Source organism: Macrosteles quadrilineatus, unplaced genomic scaffold, assembly GCF_028750875.1.
Source record: "Macrosteles quadrilineatus isolate MER2022 unplaced genomic scaffold, UCM_ALF_1.0 Scaffold_1__1_contigs__length_201487025, whole genome shotgun sequence".
Classification (NCBI taxonomy): Eukaryota; Metazoa; Arthropoda; class Insecta; order Hemiptera; family Cicadellidae; genus Macrosteles; species Macrosteles quadrilineatus.
The window spans coordinates 149,507,215-149,531,198 of record NW_026542594.1 but is presented as its reverse complement, the minus strand read 5'-3'; the positions used below and the strand labels follow the sequence as shown (position 1 = coordinate 149,531,198).

Sequence of the window (23,984 nt, the reverse complement as noted above, 5' to 3'; positions counted from 1 at the left end):
TTAATCAATTAGCGAATGAAGTATTTATCAATCAGATATTTTATCAAATTAAAAAAAAAACATTTAATATGCCTCCCGCTGATAAAATTCTGTATTTTTATGACCAAAGATGGTGATTCACTTATACAATCCAAATACAATATGAATGATTTTCCTAAAGCAGATGGAACCAGTTATTTTAGTAATATTGACTCTTTCCGTCAGATGACAGACCAATTATATGAACTCCTTTCCCCATAATAGTGAAAGAGGTTTTAACATGAACAAAAGTCATGAACAAGAAACAATTGTAAGACTCCTGAAAAGTCTTTTGGGTAACCTAAAGCCGATGAAAGGAGGGAAAATATTGATTTCAACGAATTCATTAACCACGTTTTTTAAAGTACACAATCCTCTTACTCATAATTATGTTCATCCTCCCTTCATTTTACTAAGATTTTAATAACTTCACTCTATCCATCGCAGTTAGCTGAATTTACCTATAAACTCAAGAGTAACCGTCAATTTCAAAGGGATTCAACAAGTTTTATATTATTAAAGAGTTTTTTAATACCATGGTGGGCTGCAGTGTCGCAATTTGTTGGAACCACTCTAAGAAAAATTCAAATGTAGTGCATTACGTTTTTTTTTCAAAAAATCATTTCTTTTTATGAAAGAAAAACAAGGCAAGAAAAAAGAGCAGTTAGAAAATCTGCTCTTGAAATATTTAAATCTCTTAGACCAAAATGACTTTCTAAACTTTATTCGATCAAGCCTTGCTACAAAATATAACATATGAATAATATGCAAATTCAATGAATTCGAGCCCTCTTAAAACTTTAAGCAAAATTAAGCCCAAACAAATCTAAATCCATACAATCAAAATCAACATGTGAACCAAGTAAAAAAATATGAAAATTGCAAAAACCAAACTCTGATAATTGTTGCAATTTAAATTTCAATGTGTGCCGAGAAGCATCAGAATTAGACACCTCAACAGAAAACAGCAAATTTATGACAACAGGAAAAATCAATTAGAATATTGAAAAGTGGAAAAATCCTGCAAACAGTAGGTCTAAAGAAATAGATATAATAAAATGTTATTTGTGTTTTGTATCAAATTGTATGTGTTTTAATATTACTCATTTGACCAAAAGAAACAACCCCCGAACCTTAAATGAACTGAAAGAGACAAATCGAGAAGAAATATTAAGTACTGAAGGGAAACTATCACAAAAGTGATGGAGAACTTGGAGGAAAGAATCCTGATGTGCATCGATGAAGGATGCAAATTTTTGGATTTTATTTTCCGTAAATAATTTGTGTGAGAGACAATACTCCTTTGGTTAATTATAACTTATTTTCATATTGGACAGATTAACAAACTCAGAAATGTAAATAAATGTTATGTTGAAAATCATTATAAGGTTTATGTTACCTGACTTCTGCCTATGATCCACGGTAGTTTTAGGAAACTACCGTGGACCGTTGACAGAAGCCAGGTAACAAACCGTATTAGTGCTAATATTAACGATCCAGTGGCCAACCATCATGACTATATTTGAGTATATTTATATCCGACCACCCAGTATAACATTTAATTCACATACAATTTATAAAATAAAGAATGCTACTTACAGTTTCTTTGAAGGCTGTCCTGACCTGATTTAATTTATTCAACAGGTGCTGGATATTTCTTTTTAGTATACTCGTTTTAAATCCTCTGAGATAGTCTATTTCACCCTTGATGCTGTCAACCACTTCATTTAGAGAGTATAACTTATTTTTACTTCCTCCTAAAACATGTAAAAATTATATTTTAGTATAGTTGATCTATATCTATATACGTATATATTTAATGGGGCAACACAAATTTTGTGATACAGTAGAACCTCAATTACTCGAACCTTGATATCTCGAATTCCTCAATATCTCAATTTTTTACAAATCCCCTTGAAATCCACATTAATCATAATGTTAAAAGTACCTTTATAAGTCGAAGTTTCTAAATATTTAACCTCAATAAGTCAAATTTTAACAACTTTTGAACAGTAACATTCTACCTCTGTAACTCGAATTTTCCCGTCATCGAGCCTCAGTAACTCGAAGTTTACCTTTATAAGTCGAAGTTCGCACGAATGTGCCTCAATAATTCGAAGTTTTGCCTTAACAGTGCAAGTCAGTTGTGTTTTGATTCCTGTCGAGACATGAAAATCCAACTTCCTGTGTTTGCTTCCTGATGTGTCTGTTTGGCTAGGTACTGTAGTCGGTAGTCTGCCAGTTGTTGAGATAGTTTTTACGTTGCATTTTGTTTAGTATTTTAATCACACTAGTGTAGTTCCTTTAAATACTCTCTACATACTTTTTTTATGTACAGTATTGTGGCTATTCAGTACCTATTTTTGTTGTTACAGTAGCTTGTTTGTACAGCTGCTATGCATCCGATCACCAAGTTTCATGTGTCGTTGGATCGGTTGTGGCACGTAGATTTGCCATCAAACAAAACATTTTGGAAATTCCATCACGGCTCTGCCCCAGTGACCTTCAAAGTTCCCATGTTATCCCAATAGAGAAAATAAATGTTGACATTTGAACATATTAATACCATAGACTAACCAACACAAGTAGACTTCTCATCCCATTGTAAATTTTGAAGCATGTTTTTCGTGTCTAGTTCATGTACGGTGACACTGGGCGCTAGTGTCGTCGTAATTTTGTTTCTATTATTTTAGGGTTAATTTCTTGATTTGTGCTTTACTGTTTGGTTATATAACTAGGGGACAAGTTATTGTTTATGATTAGATCGTATTATTTGGTTAAAACGAGGTTTTAAAATACTGTAATAACGGGAAACAAATTGTAAACAAAACACAACCTTCTACATAAACCGTACAGAACTAACAATAAAATTGTCTTCAGCTGTTCCATAAGGATGAGAAATCTACTGAGGGAGTATGTTTTATCTATGTTAATACTTTGAAATTTACACTAACATTTGAAACTGTTTAAAATTTAAATAATGGAAATATGTGCTTCACATATTATTAATAGACTAGTGTACACGTTGCTCGAAATCGAGCAATTGCAAAGAAGTAAAGTAGTTATTTAAAAACAAATAATAGTCATCATAATTTCCGATGAGTTTAAAAGACTCAACTCATAGATACGTACCTAACAGTTCCATATAATCAACATTTTTTGAAAATATTTTATCATTTTTCAAAAGCTGATCTGGTTTTTTAAATGTTTCCCACTTATAGCCGTATTATGTTGTCCATGTTGATCTTTGTCAATAATAATGTAGTCTGCATGGTACCACCTATTGTCGCCAGTATGTTTACAAATTTCAGTCAATTTTTTATAGCGATAACATATTGTTCACGTGACTAAGAACTACCTGATTTTCTGCTTAACCTTTCTGTCGCAATTTTATTTGCATCAATTGGCATTCATTAAGCTAGTTACTGTTATATCAAAAATTATATCATAGATGAAACATACTCCCCTAAGTAGATTTCTCATCCTTATGCAACAGCTGAAGACAATTTTATTGTTAGTTCTGTACGGCTTATGTAGAGGTCGTGTTTTGTTTACAATTTGTTTCCAGTTATTACAGTAATTTAAAACCTCGTTTAACCAAATAATACGATCTAATCATAAACAATAACTTTGTTTCCTAGTTATATAACCAAACAGTAAAGCACAAATCAAGAAATTAACCCTAAAACAATAGAAACAAAATTTTGTCGACACTAGCGCCAAGTGTCACCGTACATGAACTAGACACAAAAAACATGCTTCAAAATGTACAATGGGATGACCAGTCTACTTGTGTTGGTTAGTCTATGATTATATTTACCTGAAAAAATCCAGAATTGAAAGGCCTAATGTTGTTCAGATGGTTTTTTGTTTCCTTTAAATGTGAATAATAATGTGAATAATGTGAATCCTTCAACAAAAGTTTTAAGGTTTCTTGAATGTAGTCACATTATTTTAAAATCACTTGACTTTTATGAATAAACATATATTTAATGATTAATGTCCTTGCCGTACCAGTTTAATTCAGACTTAGAGGGGTTCCCTTTGCCAATCATCATAAAGTTAAGTCCATGTTTCCTACAAAATAGTAGCACTTTGGCTAACATCCTTGTTCATTGTTTGTGGGACTCTTCATATTGTAGCTGTAGGTTTTCTTCATTATATAGGTTGATAACGATGGTAAATTGTTTTAAAATCTCTATTCGTTCTACTTGGTGGCGTTCTATGACTTGCTATGTTTCCATGGTTAACAAGAATTCGGTTCTTTAAATGATTTTTCAAGAAATACAGTACTATGTCAATTCATTTTTTATTATCTGGTAAAATATATCAAATTGTCCAGGATTTCTCGATTTTTTACATTGTAATATGTACGGATGTAAATTAAAATAGTAAATATTTAATTTCAACAAAATCGGTAAATGTACCCAATGTGTTTCATTGATTTGAAAAATAAATAACAGCAATTAAATTATACAGCTGATCAAAATGTAAACAATTATGTTCTTCATAAGGATAACATGGGAACTTTAACAGCCACTGGGGCAGAGCCCAAGGGACTTTTTCAAAAATGTAAGGTCAGTTTGCAAATCTATGCGACACGGTTCCAATGAGACTTCAATGGATAAAAATCGGTTAAGAAATGGCGGAGGAGTTCAACCGACAACGATTCATGTAGCGTATTAATTATATAGATTACTAGCTGGCCTGACAGACGTCGTCCTGTCCTAATGTGGTTTTATGTCAAATGCTCGTTCATTTTCAAGATGAGCTCGTTCGCATCGCTCAATCACGTCCTGGTTGAAGTTCGTTTGTTACGCTTACTCACCTTTAGATTGGAGCTCGTTCGCTGCGCTCACTTGCCTTCGGGTTTAGCTCGTTCGCTAAGCTCACTCACCTTTTGGTTGCAAATTATGTGATGTCAAAATTTTTTTAAAATAATAGTGCTGCACCCTGTTGGTAAGCCCATTAACTTTTTAATGCTATTAAACATCACAGAAACATCACAGATCCAACACTCCGGACAACTTTCCTTTACTACTTCCTTCACCACTTCCTACGTCACAGACCTGTTTCCTTCCCTTCCTATAGCATTTTAGGATTGCAGATAACCTTAATCTAATCGTCATAAACAGATCCCACACTTCGTACTGCTTGCCTTTACTAGGCCTAGAATGTATCGAGCAATCTTCAGTATAATCTTTGCTCAATAGTAGCAAGTGATGCTTTCCCTTTTGTACTGTATTTGTAATTTGCTAGTATACTGTGGGTAGTTGGCTTATTATGAACACGTGCTACAACTTCAAGTCTTTTGTTTACTTTTTCCTTGTTATTTAATTCAACCAACATGGTTACTTAGCAACCCATAAGACTAATGTTAAAAAAATGTGACTTTCAGTTTCGTTTTGCCCAGGCATCCTCGATGACGTAAAACATACATTTTTCCACTGCCAGCGCTGGGAAAGGCCCCGCCTGGAGGCTCAACAGTTAGTAGGACTGCTGTCGGTAGACACGGTCATACCGATTATGACGGAGGGTGAGGACAATTGGACCTGTGTGTCACATTACATCCAGGGTATTCTCCGCGCCAAGAAGCTCAACCTTGACCGGGATGCGGTGTAGGTCATAAAGAATCTAAATGCCAGAAACGGCGAGAGCCCTGAGGGCTTAGGTCACATGTTGGCCTGACTTGACGTAATGTGACAAACAATTCCAGGTCTGTGTCCAACAGAGTAGAGGGGGTTTTTTAGTGATTATAGTCTGTGATGGATTCAGAAGTCTCACACTACAGGCGCGCTACCTGTGTGCGTAAAAGCATTTTCCCTCCTCTCCCTTAACCCTCCAACTGGCACATAGAAAAGTCTGTAGTGGCAAGGCCATTTTAGTGATTTTGCAGACATATTTTTGAAAATTCATATAAATTGAACTAATAAAGTAAACCATATGAACCATATACTTGAATTGTTCGTAAAATAGTGAAGAATCTGAAAATGGTAAAACTGCAAGTAGTTGGAAGAATAATTTTTGAAACAAAGAGAAAAAAACAAAAAAAATTGTTTTTTCAAATTTGAAAATTTGAAAGCAAAACTGTGCTGCAAATGCAGAAAATTTTTTATATGAAATCCAAGATATACAAAATGTTAGCAATTTATTTCTGTTCATAAAAAAGTAAAAACATTCAATTTATAACTTTTTTTGGCTGAGTTATGGCCAAAAAAACTAAAAAACGGTGAAATTCCCATAACCTTGTGAACAGGTGAAGAAGATAAATTGCACGTAAACAACAAGTGATGACGTTGGTACAGGTTGTGCAACATACGGCAACAAAAGTCCACTATGCACAGAATGTCATGGGCTATCAGATGGTATATGTCATTATAACAAAAGTTATAAATTTCGTTGAAACATATGTGAATTACTACCGCGACTATAATAGTCGCGCTGCCAGTTCAAATACACGTAAAAAGGTGGCTGAGGTATTATTTTTCTATTTGAGTTATTTATAAAGATATCGATATAATTTATATATCTCGATATAGAAAATGAACTGCCGGATGCAGTGGTACCACCCGCTGTTCCGTAGACTAAAAATACCTCTTGCTATTATTTGTTGAAAATATCCATTTTCGGTAGTTTTGTGATGCTTATATAGAGAAACTGACTTCGCGCGAAATTTTCTTCCACTTTATCACTAAGTTATATTGATCCATCAGTGTTATAAAGGTTATTTATGTAATAAAATGAAAGTTTAGAACCTCATCTTTCGATTGGTATACAATTTATGTAAGTTAGCGATCGTTTTTAACTGTTTATATGCAATTTAAAATAACCTTGCAAAATGCAACTATTATAGTCGCTGCCACTACAGACACTGACTACCGCAACTATTATAGTCGCTGTGCCAGTTGAAGGGTTAAAAAAATTAAAAAATTAAAATAATAGTATTTTGTTGGTTGAACACGATTTTACATTAAGGTTAAGGTTGTTACCACACAAAAAATTACTTTTCACACTTGTCAGAGAATGAACATCAACTGAAGACAATGTTTCGAGATGACAAACCACCAAACAAACATTCCCTCTTCCCATCCCTCGGTGTTGTTAGTGGCTGCCACTGTCTCCCCCCCCTCCACCATGGTCAAAATGCATACCAAATTCCAAAGCAACTGGACTTTCTCCTCCCCCAACCATTGTTTGTCAAAAAGGGCTCTGACCCTCACGGCAGCACGCAACCCTCACCGATTGCACAAAAAAAGTTTTTGAGGTACTTCTGTGTCCTATTTAAACTATTTAAACTCCAAAACTACCAACGAGTATATTATCTATTTGTTAGCTATAATCTAACTTTAAAAACTTCAAAATATGATGAAAGTTACCCGAAAAAAATAACAAATATTGGTAATTGTTAGAATCTTTATTTGTTATTCCCAAGTATGAAACTCGCCATTAGGTATTAGTGACGTAATTGTCTATTGAAGCACTAACAGTTAATTACAGAATGCCTTCTCTTTTAATTTTACCGGATAAAAGGTAGGTACTAACCTTTCTCTAAAGCCAAGGGGACTCTGAAAGGAGAGCTTACACCCTGATATAGGAGGTTTTCTCTCAAAGGATACATCTGAAACATTTTCATAAAAATGACAAATTAACATTTGAGTAGGTTAAAAATTCAAGTACTGTATAGGAACAAACACAATTAATATAACCAATGAAAAACATGTTTTAGAAGAATAGGACAACTACGAGGGCGGTTTTATGAGTAAGGGTCGGTTTCATGTATAAATCTGTAGTTTGCTATAAGCCGCAGACGCAATGAGGCTCATCACTACTGGTATTATTTGTGAACGGAATGACAAATTTGAGCTCTGTATCATGCTCTAAAGCTGAGTAGGAAATAAAAGTAAGTTTGAAACAGTCTGAGTCTCCAAACTAACAAATATTTCAACCTTAAGTGCCTTAACCAACGAGAGACACGCATTAGGCTATTATTATAAGTATTATTTTTTTTCTTGAACACTTCCTCATTACAAACATAATGATTGCAAGAAAATTCCTTTGATCATTGGCTAATATGTATTTTTTTTTAAATTTCTTTCCAAAGAACTTATTTGACTTGCTAATGTGGTACCTTAACCCCTTACCTCAAAATCTCCCTAACTGTGTTATCCGTCCTAATTACTTCATATTTCAACTCACATAGCTTGTATTCACTTGTCTGTTATTATAAAATCGTATCATAGCTTAGCTACTAGTAGGTCAGTGGAGGACCATTATGAAACTGGAACAACATTTGTACTTAGGTCCATTTCATTACCATAGGACTAAGTCCTCCACCTTAACTTGAGGCAGCCCAAACTGACCTGACGGGACATTACCAGCTGGTCCCACAAAAATCCTACGACGCCTCTGTGAAGGCCTCAGTTCAATATTAAAATTAATAACATTATAATCTCATGTATTAATTTACTAGTTTAGGCCTACGGTTGACATCAATTTAACAAACTTTTCGACTTTTCTGTTTCTGACCCGTCTAAAAAAGTGGATACCGTAATCCTATTAGCGACACTTCTGCAGTGGCAGATCTAGAACAGTTACAAGGGGGGGGGGGACAGCAAACCAGGGGTTCTGAGGGTTCGGGAGTAGCTCCCAAAAAATGTGTGTAAACTAAGTCTCCAAAATGGCAAGTCCAAAGTTAGTGTGACAAATTATTTTACAGTTATATATATATATAACAGTTATATTATATATAACAGTTATATTATATATAACAGTTGCTATAGCTCATAATAAGTCATTCCATCAGTTTAATTTGTTAAAAACCATTGTGTAATTGTCAGAAATCAGTAATTTAGATCAGTGCAAGCTATCTGTAGGAGGTGGCTCACATCAACTAAGACAAATTTGATTAAAAACCTGGCGACAACTTTAACATGGGGGTGGAATGTCTAATGCAAAATCCCTATACCTTTGAATGATTTTTCTAAGTTATAAGGTGAATACAAATTCTAACTTACACAAATTTTGTTAAATTGTAGATCTATGCCATTTAAAGTGATTTAGGGGCCTATTACATACAGTACCTCTATCATGTTACAATAATCACTAAAAGTAGCGCTACACTTAAAATACAATTGATTAGGCCCCTGCCTATCTCACCTTTTGTTACTCAGTTACTGTTTCTGTTGTTTTGTTTAATTTAATATCTGACAGATGACTGTGGTAGGCCTAATAGCCCAGGCAAATTAGACATATGCTCCCCAAAAAATCGTCTAAAGCTGGAAAGTGTTTTAATACCTTTTGGGGGTCCCAAATAAGACTCCTGTGAGTTTGCGACGGATTCTGACGTCTGCTTAAGTTTTGGGAGTCAAAAAACTATGAAAATTTTGCACTTTTTTCAGTTTTTCGCTTATAACTCCTAAATAACGAATCCTAAGGAAACTGTTGTTCGAAGGTGTCTTTTAGTGCATTAAATTCCGCGTCGATTGATGTTAAATACGTCAAAATCGGCCGAGCCGTTTAGCCGCTGTAGCTTTTCAAAGTTGGGAGATTTTCAATAACATGGCCAAAAGGTTGATTATTTGACCAGTTTTTGGCTTACAACTCCTAAACGACGCATGCTATACAAAAATGCACCTGTAGTTAGTTAGTTAGGAAAACACAAAATTCGGCGTAGAATGATGATTATGAATTACTAGATCCCCTATGTAATTTTAAATCTAATATTAATATCTGGTGTTACAAAAATTCTAGGATTCGTCCTAAGCTCCCATTTATACGATCCCATCTCTGGATACTCCAAAATGGTGTTAAGCGATTCTAATATAATAAGATATTACAACGAGAAAGATTTGATTAAATATAGCAAAAATGTTATTTTTAGCTTAATAAACGAAATATGATAATGGGACGGATGTACATAGTTTTACTATATATTTAGCCTATTAAAAAAAAAACGATTGGGAGTTTTCTTAGATTTTACCATATAGCTTTTTAGTTGAGAAGTTCTTGTCGAAACGGTGGATTAGCTGTAGTGATGGGAGTTAACCCATTGGCGTTAATTTTCCATACCTATCTCTCTGAATTAAGTACACTTTTAAATGAGCTCTAAAGGATAGGTGGATGAGCAGCCCCTTTTGTTAGAATCAAAGTCAAAATTAGTTGAAAGTGTCTTCTAGAAGAGACCAACCCTCACTTGATTTGGATATTTTCTGCTCCCTACCATGTGCCAAATGCCAAACTGCTTCTGCAACTTCGCCAAGCGTTGTAACCCGTCAGAACACAGTGAAATCTACATTGATTGGAGTAAACAGCATGAGTAGTTTTAGGCTACATGAATAGTTAGATTTTCGACTCTTCTACATCACGCTTTCTTCAGCAATCTGCGCTAGTGGGTACGGACATAGATAAAACATACTCCCTTAGGTATTTTTAATCCAAAGTATGATTAAAAAATGAGGCTTGGATTTAATGTGGAATATCATGTGCTGACTGAGGGGGGCATATTCTTCTTTAATATTTGCTGTTGCCATCACAGCTCACAATTAAGGTCACCACTTACTTTTATTCTGCACAGTTTTGGTCATTATAGTCTTGCCTATTTACGATTTTCTTGCAAGCTGTGCCTATTCATTATGCTTTATACATATCTGGCGTTGATGCTATCACATGGGATAACTGCTGAACTGATTGACATAAGCGAACTATTTTCAGTAAATGGGTCGTGACACTGAAACCATTTGATGAATTTCTTTTAGATCCCACCATATCCGTGGAGTTTATATTATCAACTTGCTGATAATATGTTGAAGAGGTGATCCCACAATGTCCCTTAATTTGATGGGTAGCATTCACTGCGATGGGCCTGCCAGCGAACCATCGGGCTAGATCCCCATCATTGATTCCACTATCTCGGAAAAGCTCTCCACAGTAAGATGAATTATAAATCATAAATCTTTATTGGTCATTAAATAACAGATGTTACAATAGACCTCGTTAATAAACAAAGGTGTCAAAAAGGGCCATAGATTCTAGATAGTATAACACGGAATCTTCACTAAATATAAAAAAGACAACAAGAAAATAAATAGTTAAAAATCATTTGAAAAAAACAGAACTATATATAGACACAAAAAGTGAGGTACTTATACAAAGTGATTGAAAGACTAGGTAACAGTTGACTAGGGACTAAGTAACAACTAGATAACAATTTTACCATAACAATTATGTTCTGCAAACTGTAAAAAGGGAGGTCAGCAAGCCAAACCATCAACTTTTGTTTTAGCCGAGTACAAGGAATGTCAGGTATTTAACTTGCAAAACAATTTACTATTTTTAGATGTTGCTCTCATGAGCACTTACTTGTTCATAGGTCATGCTGCAGGATCCATGACGTCACACTAGTGGATAGATTCACTGCCATATCCCCTATGTTTTTGGTAATTAGGCTGGTTGTTTGCCAGATTTCAATGGTAAGATTTTAAACTTCGGAAACTTGACAAGCATCTGATCTAGTGTTAACAATCAATAGCGGTTAAATGGTGAAGCCGATCTTAATGAATTGGAAAACATTCTACGCAGACGTTTATGCTCTTCAAACTAACTACAGGAACATTTTTTTAAAGCATGCATTAGAAGATAAGATGTGTAAGCCAAAAACTGAAAGATGAATACAGGGATAGATCTATATAATGGGTGGTTGGGATATGAATCCTAGAATTTTCGGAACCTCAGACAAAAATAATATTAGACTTAAAATTACATAGGGTGTCTTAATCTCATCACACCTTATTAGATAAACCTTTGGATGACCATCATGGAATAAACCACTATCTAATAATTCATAATCCATTTAAGGACAGGATCTATGTTGTTACCAATATTAGTAAAATTTCCCAACTTTAACTTTAATACTTTTTTCAATGAAATGGCGACCATACAAAGTAGGTAACAATCAATTGCCGTAATTGATTAATAAAAAAAACATCATACGCCGAATTTTGTGTTTTCCAAACTAACTACAGGTGCATTTTTTGTATAGCATGCGTCGTTTAAGAGTTGTAAGCCGAAAACTGTTCAAATGATCAACCTTTTGGCCATGTTATTGAAAATCTCCCAACTTTGAAAAGCTACAGCGGCTAAACGGCTCGGCCGATTTTGACGTATTTAACATCAATCGACGCGGAATTTAATGCACTAAAAGACACCTTCGAAAAACATTTTCCTTAGGATTCGTTATTTAGGAGTTATAAGCGAAAAACTGAAAAAAGTGCAAAATTTTCATAGTTTATCGACTCCCAAAACTTAAGCAGACGTCAGAATCCGTCACAAACTCACAGGAGTCTTATTTGGGACCCCCAAAAGGTATTATAACACTTTCCAGCTTTAGACGATTTTTTGGGGAGCACACCCTATATTTGATCTAATTTGCTTGGACTATAATGGGAAATAAAATAAATATTAATACAAGTTTAGTAGCCTATTTGATAACAGTGTTAAATTGTTAATCTCAACCTCAACACACTCAGTTCAAGTTCTTCAACCTGAAACATCTGAAGCATTGATTGGAATGATGTAGGCCTATGGTTCCATCTTCATTATTAGGCCTACATGATTTAATTTAACTTCTCTCGGCAGAAAATCTGAGTTAAGTTAAATGTAATTTTCATGAAGGTATGTATCTTTAAATTCTTCATTTGCCTTTCTTTTGATTCTATCAGCAGCGACAAAAGGAAAGTCGCTAACTGCATCAGCGAGGAAATTGTCACCAGAGATATCTGGATCTATGTACGGTAAGTTAAGTTTGTTCTCCAACAGAGTGTATTCTTGGTCTAGATATAAATACATTACACCCTTTTAGAATATTACAAAACAATAGAGATCATTGGCAGATTTATAGTCTTTGCATGTAATAGTTAGGTACATTACGACCTGATCTTCTTACTGAACTGATTTTGTTCTTTGTTTTCTGTAACTTAATTTTCCTATTGTGAAAGGGCTGATTTTGGTTTTGTCCTCTTTCGTAATGATGAACTCAAACATGGGTCCTTTATCAGGTTTCTTCTGATTGCATTTGTTTATATTTTGGGGTGATAATAAACCTGAATCACTGTGGGGCCTTTTAAGTTCATTTGACACATTTTAATTTTGTGGTAAGATGGAAGATACTGGTAACGCTGACTGCTGAGTCTGTTTCAAGTTGATTTTTGTTTAAATTTAATTGAAGATTACTTGTATCCATGTGATTATGTGCCATGGCTACACCTGTAAAAGGTAGGCCTACAGCCGTGTGTGAAAAAATGGTGTTTTGTAACAAATTTTGTTTTTTTTGTTTACTTTACAATCTGTTCTATAATATGTTGAACAGTAAGTAAATGCCATGTAATACAACAAATTAACTTTTGAGCATTAAAAATAGCTGTTAACACGTTCAGTGCTGACTACAGCAATTGATGTAGTACGTCACGAGCACCCGTGCCGGACTACATCAATTGATGTAGTCGCACTACTCTAACTATATTGGTTCTGTGTGAGCTCAGACATGGACGGGGAACGTTGTGCCGCGTGTCAGCCTGTTGTGCCAGTTCTCGAGTTTGTTTTGGCGCGAATCGTTTTCAGCCCCGGGTTTTCACTTGGGCAGGGGACCGTGCTAATCTCGTACTTTTGTGTAGTGTGAGTAAATGGGGTGGTTCGGGTTGTAAATAGTTTTTGAATAGTTTTAAAATTTTCCTATAATTGTCTTCTCTCTGTAAGAACAGTGTTTATAAATAACAATAACTCTTTCTTTGACATTGTGTGTGAACCAATGTTTTGCATGACGATCGTTCTAAATGACACTTGAACGGATTGTATATAATTTTCTGTGGTTATTATTCCAATAATTACCAACTTTTGTGTCAAGAAACAAGTTTGTGGGCCGTTAGACACAAATGTGGCAGTAAACGGACTACTTCTTCTTCGCAATGACTCAGCAAAACGGCCCCACCGGCGGACTACATCAATTGATGTACCGGAAGTGACGTCACCAATAATGATCAAAATGGAGGCCTGGGGATCTTCTAATTACATTTTTGATGCATTTACATCATTTACTTGGCGATTTATCAATAATCATATTTCAGCACTTTAGGCACGCAATACTAACCCATCAATTACATTTTTCAATCAATTACACTTTTAAAAAATCTGAAGGGCAGGTCCAGAATTGATGGCCTCTTATAAGTCTGTAAATTGTATCCGTGTTGTTTAATAAATTCAATGCTAAATGATTTTGATGAGATTCTAATTTTGTAATATATCGTTCACTTAAGTTCATGATTTCGTCCTTAACTGAAGACATCTTAAGGTCTTGATGTAGTGTTCTATTGGTGACATATCAAGGTGCATTTGTATTTTCCTCAGCATTGTCATTGTCGATTGGTTTCTTTGAATAATTTCTATATTAGAAGTACTCACAGAGCCCCATAGTTGCACTCCATATGTCCATATTGGTATCAATATAATTTTATATAGCAATCATTTATTTTCTAAACTAAGTTTTGATTTTCTTCCGATGGGCCAATTTAACTTAACTGATTAGATTTTAAATTTAGTTGTTGCCATTTTCTCCCAATGTGTGTTTTCCAAATTAACTTCCTATCTAAATGGATACCTAAGTATTTAACCTCAGATGTGATTTGGTTTTGAGTGAAAATTAGGTAGGCCTAGTAAATAAAGAGATTTGATTGAGAGAAAATTTGAAAGGGGAAAGGTGTATTAATTAGAGATTACATATTAGAATTATGTTACCTGTTTACCAGAACACACAAAATTAGACAGTTAGACAGGAAGCAACCGGGTAAATGGTAAATTTAATTGAAAAAGATAACCCCTAAAGAGTCAACTATTCACTTTGAAAGATCACGCGGGGGGAATGTCGGAATCGGAATGTCCAACCAAGTCCCATCCATTGAGATATAGATTATAACTGGAGTCACTACTCTCTGGTAAAACGTTAGAGAAAAACGTGCCACTGTTTTGGCTGGTTTGTTTTTGGTGTTTCGTGTTGTTAGGTTGGCCGTGTGATCGGTTGGTGGGATGCTGTCAAATAATATTCCAATTCATTCTAACCTAACCATATACTATTTATTTGGGGTTATGTTATCCGTTATTTCAGGGACTTGTATCAAAAACATATTTAAGTTATTGCACGTTAAAACCTCTGTATTTAAAGTTATTTTTAAACATTATAAATTGTTTTTGTTTGATAGTAAATAAATACTAACTCATTTACCTCTTTTAAAGCTATGTGGTGAAAATAGGCTAGTCAAGTTTCCTGGTTTGGAGATATTGGTTTAGACCAATAGCCTTATGGCATTTGAATAAATAACGACCATCGGTTTATGATCTTGTTAAAATGGGTTGCTCTTGCTCGTAAAATAAACAAATAAACTTATATTGCAATCATAACGTTGAGTTGGCAGATTTTTGTTTACTATCATCAACAAAACAGGATGACGCCATCTTGATTTTGCCTCTCTATTCTCTAATTTGACAAGTCCCACAGTGTGTCCACAGGGGTACCACTTTTTTGTACTAAATTTCCCTGAAAAATGTACAAGATTTCCTAATGTAGGTACAAGATCTTACAAAAGATAGAGTAATACTACTTTATATGGCTCTCTGTGTTATACCATAGAGACTAACCAAAGTTCTTTGACGTTTTTATCCTTGTGGTGGCACCTTGACGCTCCCCCATAGAAATAAAACCATTAAATTAATCAGGTCTCCTCTCACCTTCACACTTAATAACATAAAACTCATTGTTCTAATTATTTGATAAAGAGGAACGCCCTCTTGTTAAATTTGACTTTAATCTCAGAAGTGAATGCCTACTAAACTTTAATGCAGAATTCTGACTTTTTTCATAACACAAGTAGACTTCTCATCCCATTGTAAATTTTGAGGCTCGTTTTTCGTATCTAGTTCATGTCCGGTGACACTGACCGCTAGTATCGACGAAATTTTTTTTCTATTATTTTAGGATTGATTTCATTATTTGCGCTATACTGTTTGACATAACTACGGGACAAGCTATTGTTTATGATAAGATCGTTTTATTTGGCTAATGGCTGAACGAAGTTTTAAAAGAAACTAACTGAAATAACAAGAAACAAATTATAAACAAAACATCACCTCTACAGTTCACCGCGGCAGAAATAACAATAAAATTGGCTTCAGCTGTTCCATAAGAATGAGAAATCCACTAAGGCAGTACATTTGCTTATCTATGTATTTTATTATAGCCGGTAATTTATTGTTATAAAATTACATAGAGTAAGTTATGGCATGTGGTCTTTACAATTCAACCAAGATATGAAAATCCGGAGTTGCCAACTGTTATTTATTAACTTAAAAATCCCCCAAACTGCGTGTATTTTTCAATTTTTATAAAAACAGATTTTGAAGGAAAATGTACAAGATTCAGTGAACAATGTACTAGGGTACAAGAAAATATCAAAATGTACTAGATCTTGTACAATTGTACAAGCTGTGGACACACTGAGTCCCACCAACCCGATCACCCGGCCAACCTAACAAAACGAAACTCTGAAACAAAACCAGCAAAAACAGTGGTACGTTTTTAAAACACAGAGTGGTTACTCCAGTTATATTATTATAGCTCAGTGGTCCCATCACTCCCATCCCATCACTCAGGGTCTCCGGGATAGTGAGTGCTGGGTTCACAACAGACCAACCGCATGATTCGGTTGTGTGTCGAAGAATATCGAACATGTTGTAAGTCGTATCTGTAATCGCATTGCATCGCATCGCACTCGCACAAGCTAACATTGGGATTGGATTGGAGTGCTGTGGCTGTCGTCGTGTCGTCTGCTGCTCAAATGGTGAAATGAAATAATTGATTGAGGTTACTCAGGTTATGTTTTTATCTATGTTGAGGAATTTCAATAAACTTAGTTTATTTAGTTATTCCCAATTTTATAATTAAGTGAGTTTGAAAACGCTTTGCCCTATTAGAGTCAAACTATTAATAGCTTAACTGAATCAGCAAAAAAATATCAAATCAATTGCGCAAATTATGATGTCTTTTAGAAAACCAATTTAGGCCTTTTACTTATGGTTTCTGAAGTTCAAATATGAAAAACCAAATATTATTACTCCAGAATTATTATTCTAGGTTCCAATTATTGTTTGGGGAGGAGGGGGATTTATCTACATACAATTCCCCCATTGATAATTATATTAGGATGTAGCCTATTTAAGTTAATACAAATAAAATTAAAAGTATGCTGGTCATATAAAAGAATGAAACTGACACAATAAGTTAAGATAGGTAAGTCATATAGTACCTGTTTGGAAACAGAGCATATTTTAAGGGATTTCCACTGGGCAACAGAGGCGCCGGACTTACCGCGGGTGGTATGGGATACCGGGGGTCGGAGGGTTCCCCCGGAAATTTTTGCATAACTTAAATTAAAGTGAAAAGAACACATATTTCTACGCATCTTCTAATAAATTTTTCGATTATACTTATTCGCTTGTAAATAGTCCATATAATCTCACTTAGTTATGTACTGGTATCCTAGAATGTCATAACAGGCCAAGGCTCCCTTCACAACCTCTTGGGCCAAAATCATAGCTCAATACATAGCCTACTCTAAAATATTTACATATTTTTTTTTTATTCGGATACATGATACATTTCAAATGTGAATTATTAAAAAAAATATGCTGGCACCACCCATAGTTACTGGCCGAAAAAATCTCAGCACTGTGTCACCCATTTAACATGTTATTTTATATGCCCTGTGTTGGAATGTAAAATAAAATAAGGCCTAAATAAAAGCTTGCTTCAGTCTGAAACTTTAAGTGTGTTGGTTAGGTAAAATTTAAAAATTTAACAAATTTTACCTTCAAATTAACTCATAGAACACATCTTTTTAACAGGCCTTCTGGTGAGTGGTGAAAAAACAGTAACACTTTACTCTTTGCATGCATCTTTACTAATCAAATTCATTCAATACTTACCTACTAGAAATAATTATTTCAATAAGTCTGGTTAAGTTAGTTATTTTGTTTCTGTATACAAATGTTACAGCTTTATTTGTTTTAATCTACTTATGGATTGTAGGCTACTGTAACGTAAAATTGACTAAAATACAGCCACAATTTTAACTAGAAATGTTGGCATTCATTCTTATAATCCCACCAAGATGCCTTAACCTATTAAGGTTAACTTAGACTATCTGGGTGAGGTTTTAATTACCACTGCGTTGCCGATGACCAGATGATTTGTATATGGGTCCTCCAAACAATTGACCTTTAATGAACGACAAGATATCTTATTGTAATTATGTGAGTGTGAGTCAATTAAGCAAATTTGGTTAGATATTGTATTGAATTTGGATGCAAAGAAACGTAGCCTACAATAAAGGAAATGGGATCCACTTTTACAAGTTTTAAATAATTACTTACTGTATCAAGAAATGTTGTCGCTAACTTAAGCTGGGTTTTCCTAGGCGCGGAAGTGGAGAGCGGAGAGAGGAACGCGGAGAGCGGACTCCACTTGTCTTAGGTAATTTAATGTTACTGTTTTCCTAGAAACAGAACGGAACACCATGTTAATCTCTTTTCCGCTCTCCGCGTTCCTCTCTCCGTTCTCCGCTTCCGCGCCTAGGAAAACCCAGCTTTATGCCTAGACTGATTAGGGCTTCAGATAACTTCTTACTGTTTAAAATCAGAAGTGCATTTTAATTTGAACTATTAATTAACTGAATAAAATAAATTCTTGTATTTTTATTTTGGTGATCATACCTACTAGCATGCTACTACAGTAGCCTATACTCGCACCTATACTGACAAGTAGTAGCGTCAGCTCTATTTATCAATCATAGGCCCTTCATAGCTATTATGCTATTATTTACATTTCCAGGTATAGGTGTTGAACTACAATGTATGTGGATTTATGGAAACTAGGCCTAAAGGTTACTGTGAATTAAGTTTAACTATTTTTTAACTATTTCAGATTTCTATTAACTCGCCCAAAGCTGTTGAAATCCTGGGAAAAGGCTGTCAAAAGAAAAAAATCTGAAAGAAACTGTTTAGTATTGATTCTTTGCAGTAAACATTTATCTGATGACACGACGATGAAGTTCAAGTTATATAAGACTTGGAGCACTTGTCAAGCTCCTTAAAGATGACGCTGTACTCACCGATTATGTACAGCAGTTCAGAAAAAAAAAAACACCGCCGTGGACAACTTTTCTATGGATAGCCTGGTATTGTTGAGGTAAGATAAGTTATGCTTTTACATCTTAATTACATATTAAGTTAAGGTTTTATCATAATAACATAATGATCATAATAAACCTAACCTAACTCTGCAAAGCGCTGTACAGTGACATTTCAGGGGGTTACAGAAAAACTAAGGCCTAGGTTGTTTGACAGTGACTGACTGACCATTTGAAATGTAATCGTTGCCAGTGGTCGTGCCCCCGTCTGGTATTACTCCACCAGAGAAGCTGTCCATCTTTAAAATACCGGTACCTTAAAATGAAAGTATTCTGTGCCTTGGAAAAATGTTAAGGTTGTTTTCATGTATTATAAGATCGTAGGAATAGGCCTACTTAGTTTTAGGAAAAAATAAGCTGGCATAGCAAAATTTCACAGTCATAGAAATCGGTGCTTATCAGCTAACTTATCTATAATATTAAAACGAAACAGTGTTTTTTTATTTCACGATTCTGAATCAACCACTCGACGGATTTTCATGATTTTTGTGTTGAAAGAAAGATAATTTTGATAACTAGGGAATGTCAAAGCCATAATTTTAGTTTAGGGTCCCAGTTTTTTAGAAATTAAGTTTTAATTTTTAAAAAGTCTAGCAGCCGACGCTAAGATTCTAAACTAGCTTTTGGCATAAAATAATTTGCTTAACATAACAGCTGTAAACATTCAGCTTTTGTATCACAAATTCAGCATTTGGATAAAAATGTAAAGACATACTTAGGGTTGACTTATTTATACTATATGTAATGCTAATCATTAATACGTTCAATTCTTCTGTAAGAGGATGGCAGATTAATTAAATATACATAGTAAAATACTAGGGTGTTCAAATTATTTTTAAAGCAATCTTTGTAATCTTTGATTTGTTTTAGAGCAATATAATTTGTTTTAACTAACAGCTGGTTAAATATAAACTATGGAACTATGAGGTTATTTTATTTTTGTCATTGATTATAGGAAATAAGTAAGATTAGTAGAGATAATTAGATCACAGTTTAAGCCACAGTTTTAACCGAAATTAATTAAACCACAGTAAAAATCGAGGCTTAGGGCCTACACGAGTCTTAATAAAAAGAGGATAAATGCAAATTATTTTACTGCTCAACTTTTCAAGGAAAGATTAGAAAAATACCAATGTTTACATGTTTTAATTCTTCATGGTAGCTTTTTGTTTACAATTATGTTTGTCTGCTTTAACTTTGTTTGGATTAGGCCCGGAAATATTGATGTCATAAAAAGAAGATCAAGAATAATCAGGAATCACGATTTTAAATTACCACCACAACCTCAGCCGGGTTTTATACAAAGATACAGATGGATGACATAGATTGAACACAACGTCAACATTGACCTAGGATACTGCAATTAGACAAACCATCCTTTTATGAAATCGTGTTCAGTTGTGGTTACGTTTGGGGGCGCCTATATCAGCGCCCCCAAACGTGAAAATATCACTTTTCTTTCAACTATGAATATATTGTAGTTTAAATTAACTAATATTGGAAATTACGATGTACGATGTGATTCAATGAGGGCGGGTAATTATCAAGGATAGGACTGATAACGGTATGGATAATAAACATTGACAATTAGGTATGTCATTAGCTTTACTAGCGTGTTTACTTTTTATATTCCTGCTACATGTGACCAGTTCTTTTTTTCAAAGAATGTTATTTGAACCAAACAGCTGTTTCAAAACAAACTGTTATTGTTTTTACTTTTCTTTGTTTACGCTTATTTATTTAGCAATTAATGTAGTGAAATTGATATGAAGGATAGGTGTGACTATTAGTTTTGATGTTAGGACACCAAAGTTAAATTATGTGTACTGTGAATTTTATTGGATACTATCGTTTTATTTTAGGTCGTTTCTATTCAGACCTACTGGGAATTGTGTATAGTAGTTGTATTGTGGTGATAATAATTATGGAAGAGGCAGGTATGCTATGGAAGGTGGTATCGTTGACTAGGTCTATACACTTCTCAATTGACTATTACTCTCTCTACTGTACGCTACTTATAATCAGTGTGCGTCTGTGCGAATCGGCTGCAAATCTCACTTCAACGCTTTTCACATCGTAAAAATTGCAGAATTGCTGTTTTATTGTAAAATTACCGGATTTAATATGCATTTCGTATAGGCCTATGATGGAAAAAAAACATATTTGGTCATACAACATTTGTTTACAAGATTATTTTTTACATTAAGTTAAAACTGCAAGAAACTTAAAACTATGTGTAAACTAGCTGATCTGAATTGTACACGGTTTTAACTGACTACTGAATTCCCGTACGTAGGACGGGCTTACACCTCGTAACTTATGATAATGTTTTGGCCTTAAAACTCAAGCAGACATATAACCCTATCAGAACTACAATACTGTACTACCTACTATAATATTCAGAAATAATTAGGCTGTTGTCCTATTAAAGAATAGGTACAATTTAGCCTATAGTGTCAACATTTTCAGGTGCTAAGTGTCTTTATCGTTATTCATGCAATGTTTTAAAGTCCTCAGATTATCCTAAATTTTTCCTTCCGGATCGATATCTGCCATATGAATCTGGCGACAACCTTACTTAACATAGGCCTAACTGCCACAGTGAGAGTAATAGTGACACTAACTTATTACTCTCACTGTGGCAGTTTATAGTGGCTGTAATTTTAATGAAATCCCTGTAAAAAAAAATTGTATTAGCTAATTTTGGTTGCACTTCCATATAAGGCCTGTGGCACAGCAACATGCAAGTATTTAGTGTAAAGTAATTTTGTTATCTAACGGAACTTTGAAACCTAACTATACCTAATTTAGTATTCTATTATTTTTACTTTTATTACTTTTACCTGGGTCAGCACAAGTGTAGCCTTGATTTTTTAATTTTTACAGCTCATTTCAGTAGAAGCGAATTATTATCTCACACTCAGTTTTGTCTAGTTTGGTTTAATCTTGATTTGTTTTTTGATTGAAACTGTTTAAAATCAGTAACTGTTTGAATCAGTAAGGACCACCTCTTACTTTTTTAATCGAGTAATGTTTTAAAAAAACTAAGGTCTTTTTTGTTTCAGACTCCAATTGAACCCATGGAGATTAAGACGCCAAGACAAAGCACAGGGAAAATCAAACGGAAATCAGCCAAATCCACCACAGCAAACACACTCAAATTGATAGTTCAGTTTCTTTAATGAAAAAAACTCCAAATGTAATGACCTAAGACTTGGATAAAAGAAGAATCACTTTGTTTTTGTGAAATACACTGTATTTGGACTAATTAATTTGTTTTATTTACTAAACCTCAACTTCCTCATCAATAAAATTTCTATTGTGCCTATTGGGGTTTCTAAATTAGTTAAGTTACTCTTGCAAAATATATATTGTTTTATTTCACAGTCATTGTTTTTTAATATTTTTATTCTTGCAATTTGGAACTTTTAAGTTATTCAAAATACTTAATTGTCCTTCAGCATTGGAATTGTGCAATGTCAATGTTTCACAATAATTATAATTGCCTAATGAAGATCTCAACTTATAGCGAAGACAGTCAAACGGTAACAGTGGTAAAAAAATAACATTTTTTAGGACTCTAACATGGATTTTTACATAGCCTAACTTGAAAGAATCTAAGTTTCAGAGGTTTACTGTTTTCATGCGTCTTGTTAATAGCCTAAACTTAATATAATATAAGCTATTTTGAAATTTATTTAATTACCCTTAAAATGGTGATTCTAATCTAGTAAGGAATAATTTCCGGTATTGTGTCTTTAAAAGTATGATATAACAAATTCAAGAATTTTATAAATGTAGCCTATTAGTGAGTGAATCAGAATCATAGCCTACAGTAATAGGCCATAAATTGCATTACATCTTAAAAGGCGTTCATGGTTATGCCTTAATAAAAATTATATATTACTTTTATTTGCTTTTACATACAGTTCTGAAGTGCTAACAGATTGTTATAATCAAAATTATTCTAACTGTATTAAAAAAAAAACTACATATCCTATTACTTTCAGGTCATTTATGATTAGTTAGAAACGTTAAAGTATGATTTTTAGCCAGGATATATACTCTCTAGTTATAAAACAAAGGAATGCTTGCCGTACTAGAAGCTTGATTATAAATATGTTTAGAATTTTATTTTGGGCCCCAAGAACTGAATATGCAATGAAAACCTACTCACAGTTCAGATGTTCAAATGCAATTTATCATGTAGATATATTACATGTATCTCTGAATTTTCGGCTATGTCAGGTAATTGTAAATAAAGACTAGTATTAACAGAAATGTTATCACCACAAAACGCATTTATTTAACTTTTTTCAAGTAAGAACTCGAAGGTTGAACATGCGCTATCAGCCCATTTATTAGCATGCAATTTTAAATTTCGCGCCAACTCCGGCCTCACGCGAACATGGCGGGCGTTTTCACTTCACTCTCGCTCGTAACTTAACTTACGATAACAACATCGGTTCGATTCTGTACGATTACGATTTCGACTTTCAGTTGATAACAATCGAAACACAACCGAATCATACGGTTGGTCTGTTGTGAACCCAGCACTATCCAGTCCGGATCAGCAGAATGTCCAATGCAATGTGTAGTGTTCGTTGTGCTGGTGGTTGGTTCAGGTGGTTCATCGTTCATTGGTATTTACTCAGGGGAGGTATAGATGAGGCTACGATG

At 34.2% G+C, this 23,984-nt stretch overlaps 1 protein-coding gene and 1 long non-coding RNA gene across 2 annotated transcripts in view; one reads left to right on the top strand and one right to left on the bottom strand.

The window, feature by feature from the left end:
• The window catches only part of LOC128987352 (telomerase reverse transcriptase-like), a 59,920-nt gene extending 44,998 nt beyond the window's left edge, over positions 1–14,922 (bottom strand). Inside the window, exons 1-3 of the mRNA XM_054408156.1 lie at positions 14,803–14,922; positions 7,561–7,636; positions 1,618–1,775 (exon numbers count right to left, since the gene is read on the bottom strand). Of these exons, the coding sequence (XP_054264131.1) occupies positions 1,618–1,775; positions 7,561–7,636 (234 nt within the window). The 5' untranslated portion in view covers positions 14,803–14,922. The remainder of the gene's footprint in view (positions 1–1,617; positions 1,776–7,560; positions 7,637–14,802) is intronic.
• Positions 14,923–17,357: 2,435 nt separating this feature from the next.
• Positions 17,358–22,562, top strand: LOC128982991 (uncharacterized). The gene is made up of 3 exons (XR_008489771.1): positions 17,358–18,470; positions 19,040–19,303; positions 22,370–22,562. It is a non-coding gene; the product is annotated as an uncharacterized LOC128982991 (long non-coding RNA).
• The last annotated feature ends 1,422 nt before the right edge of the window (positions 22,563–23,984 follow it).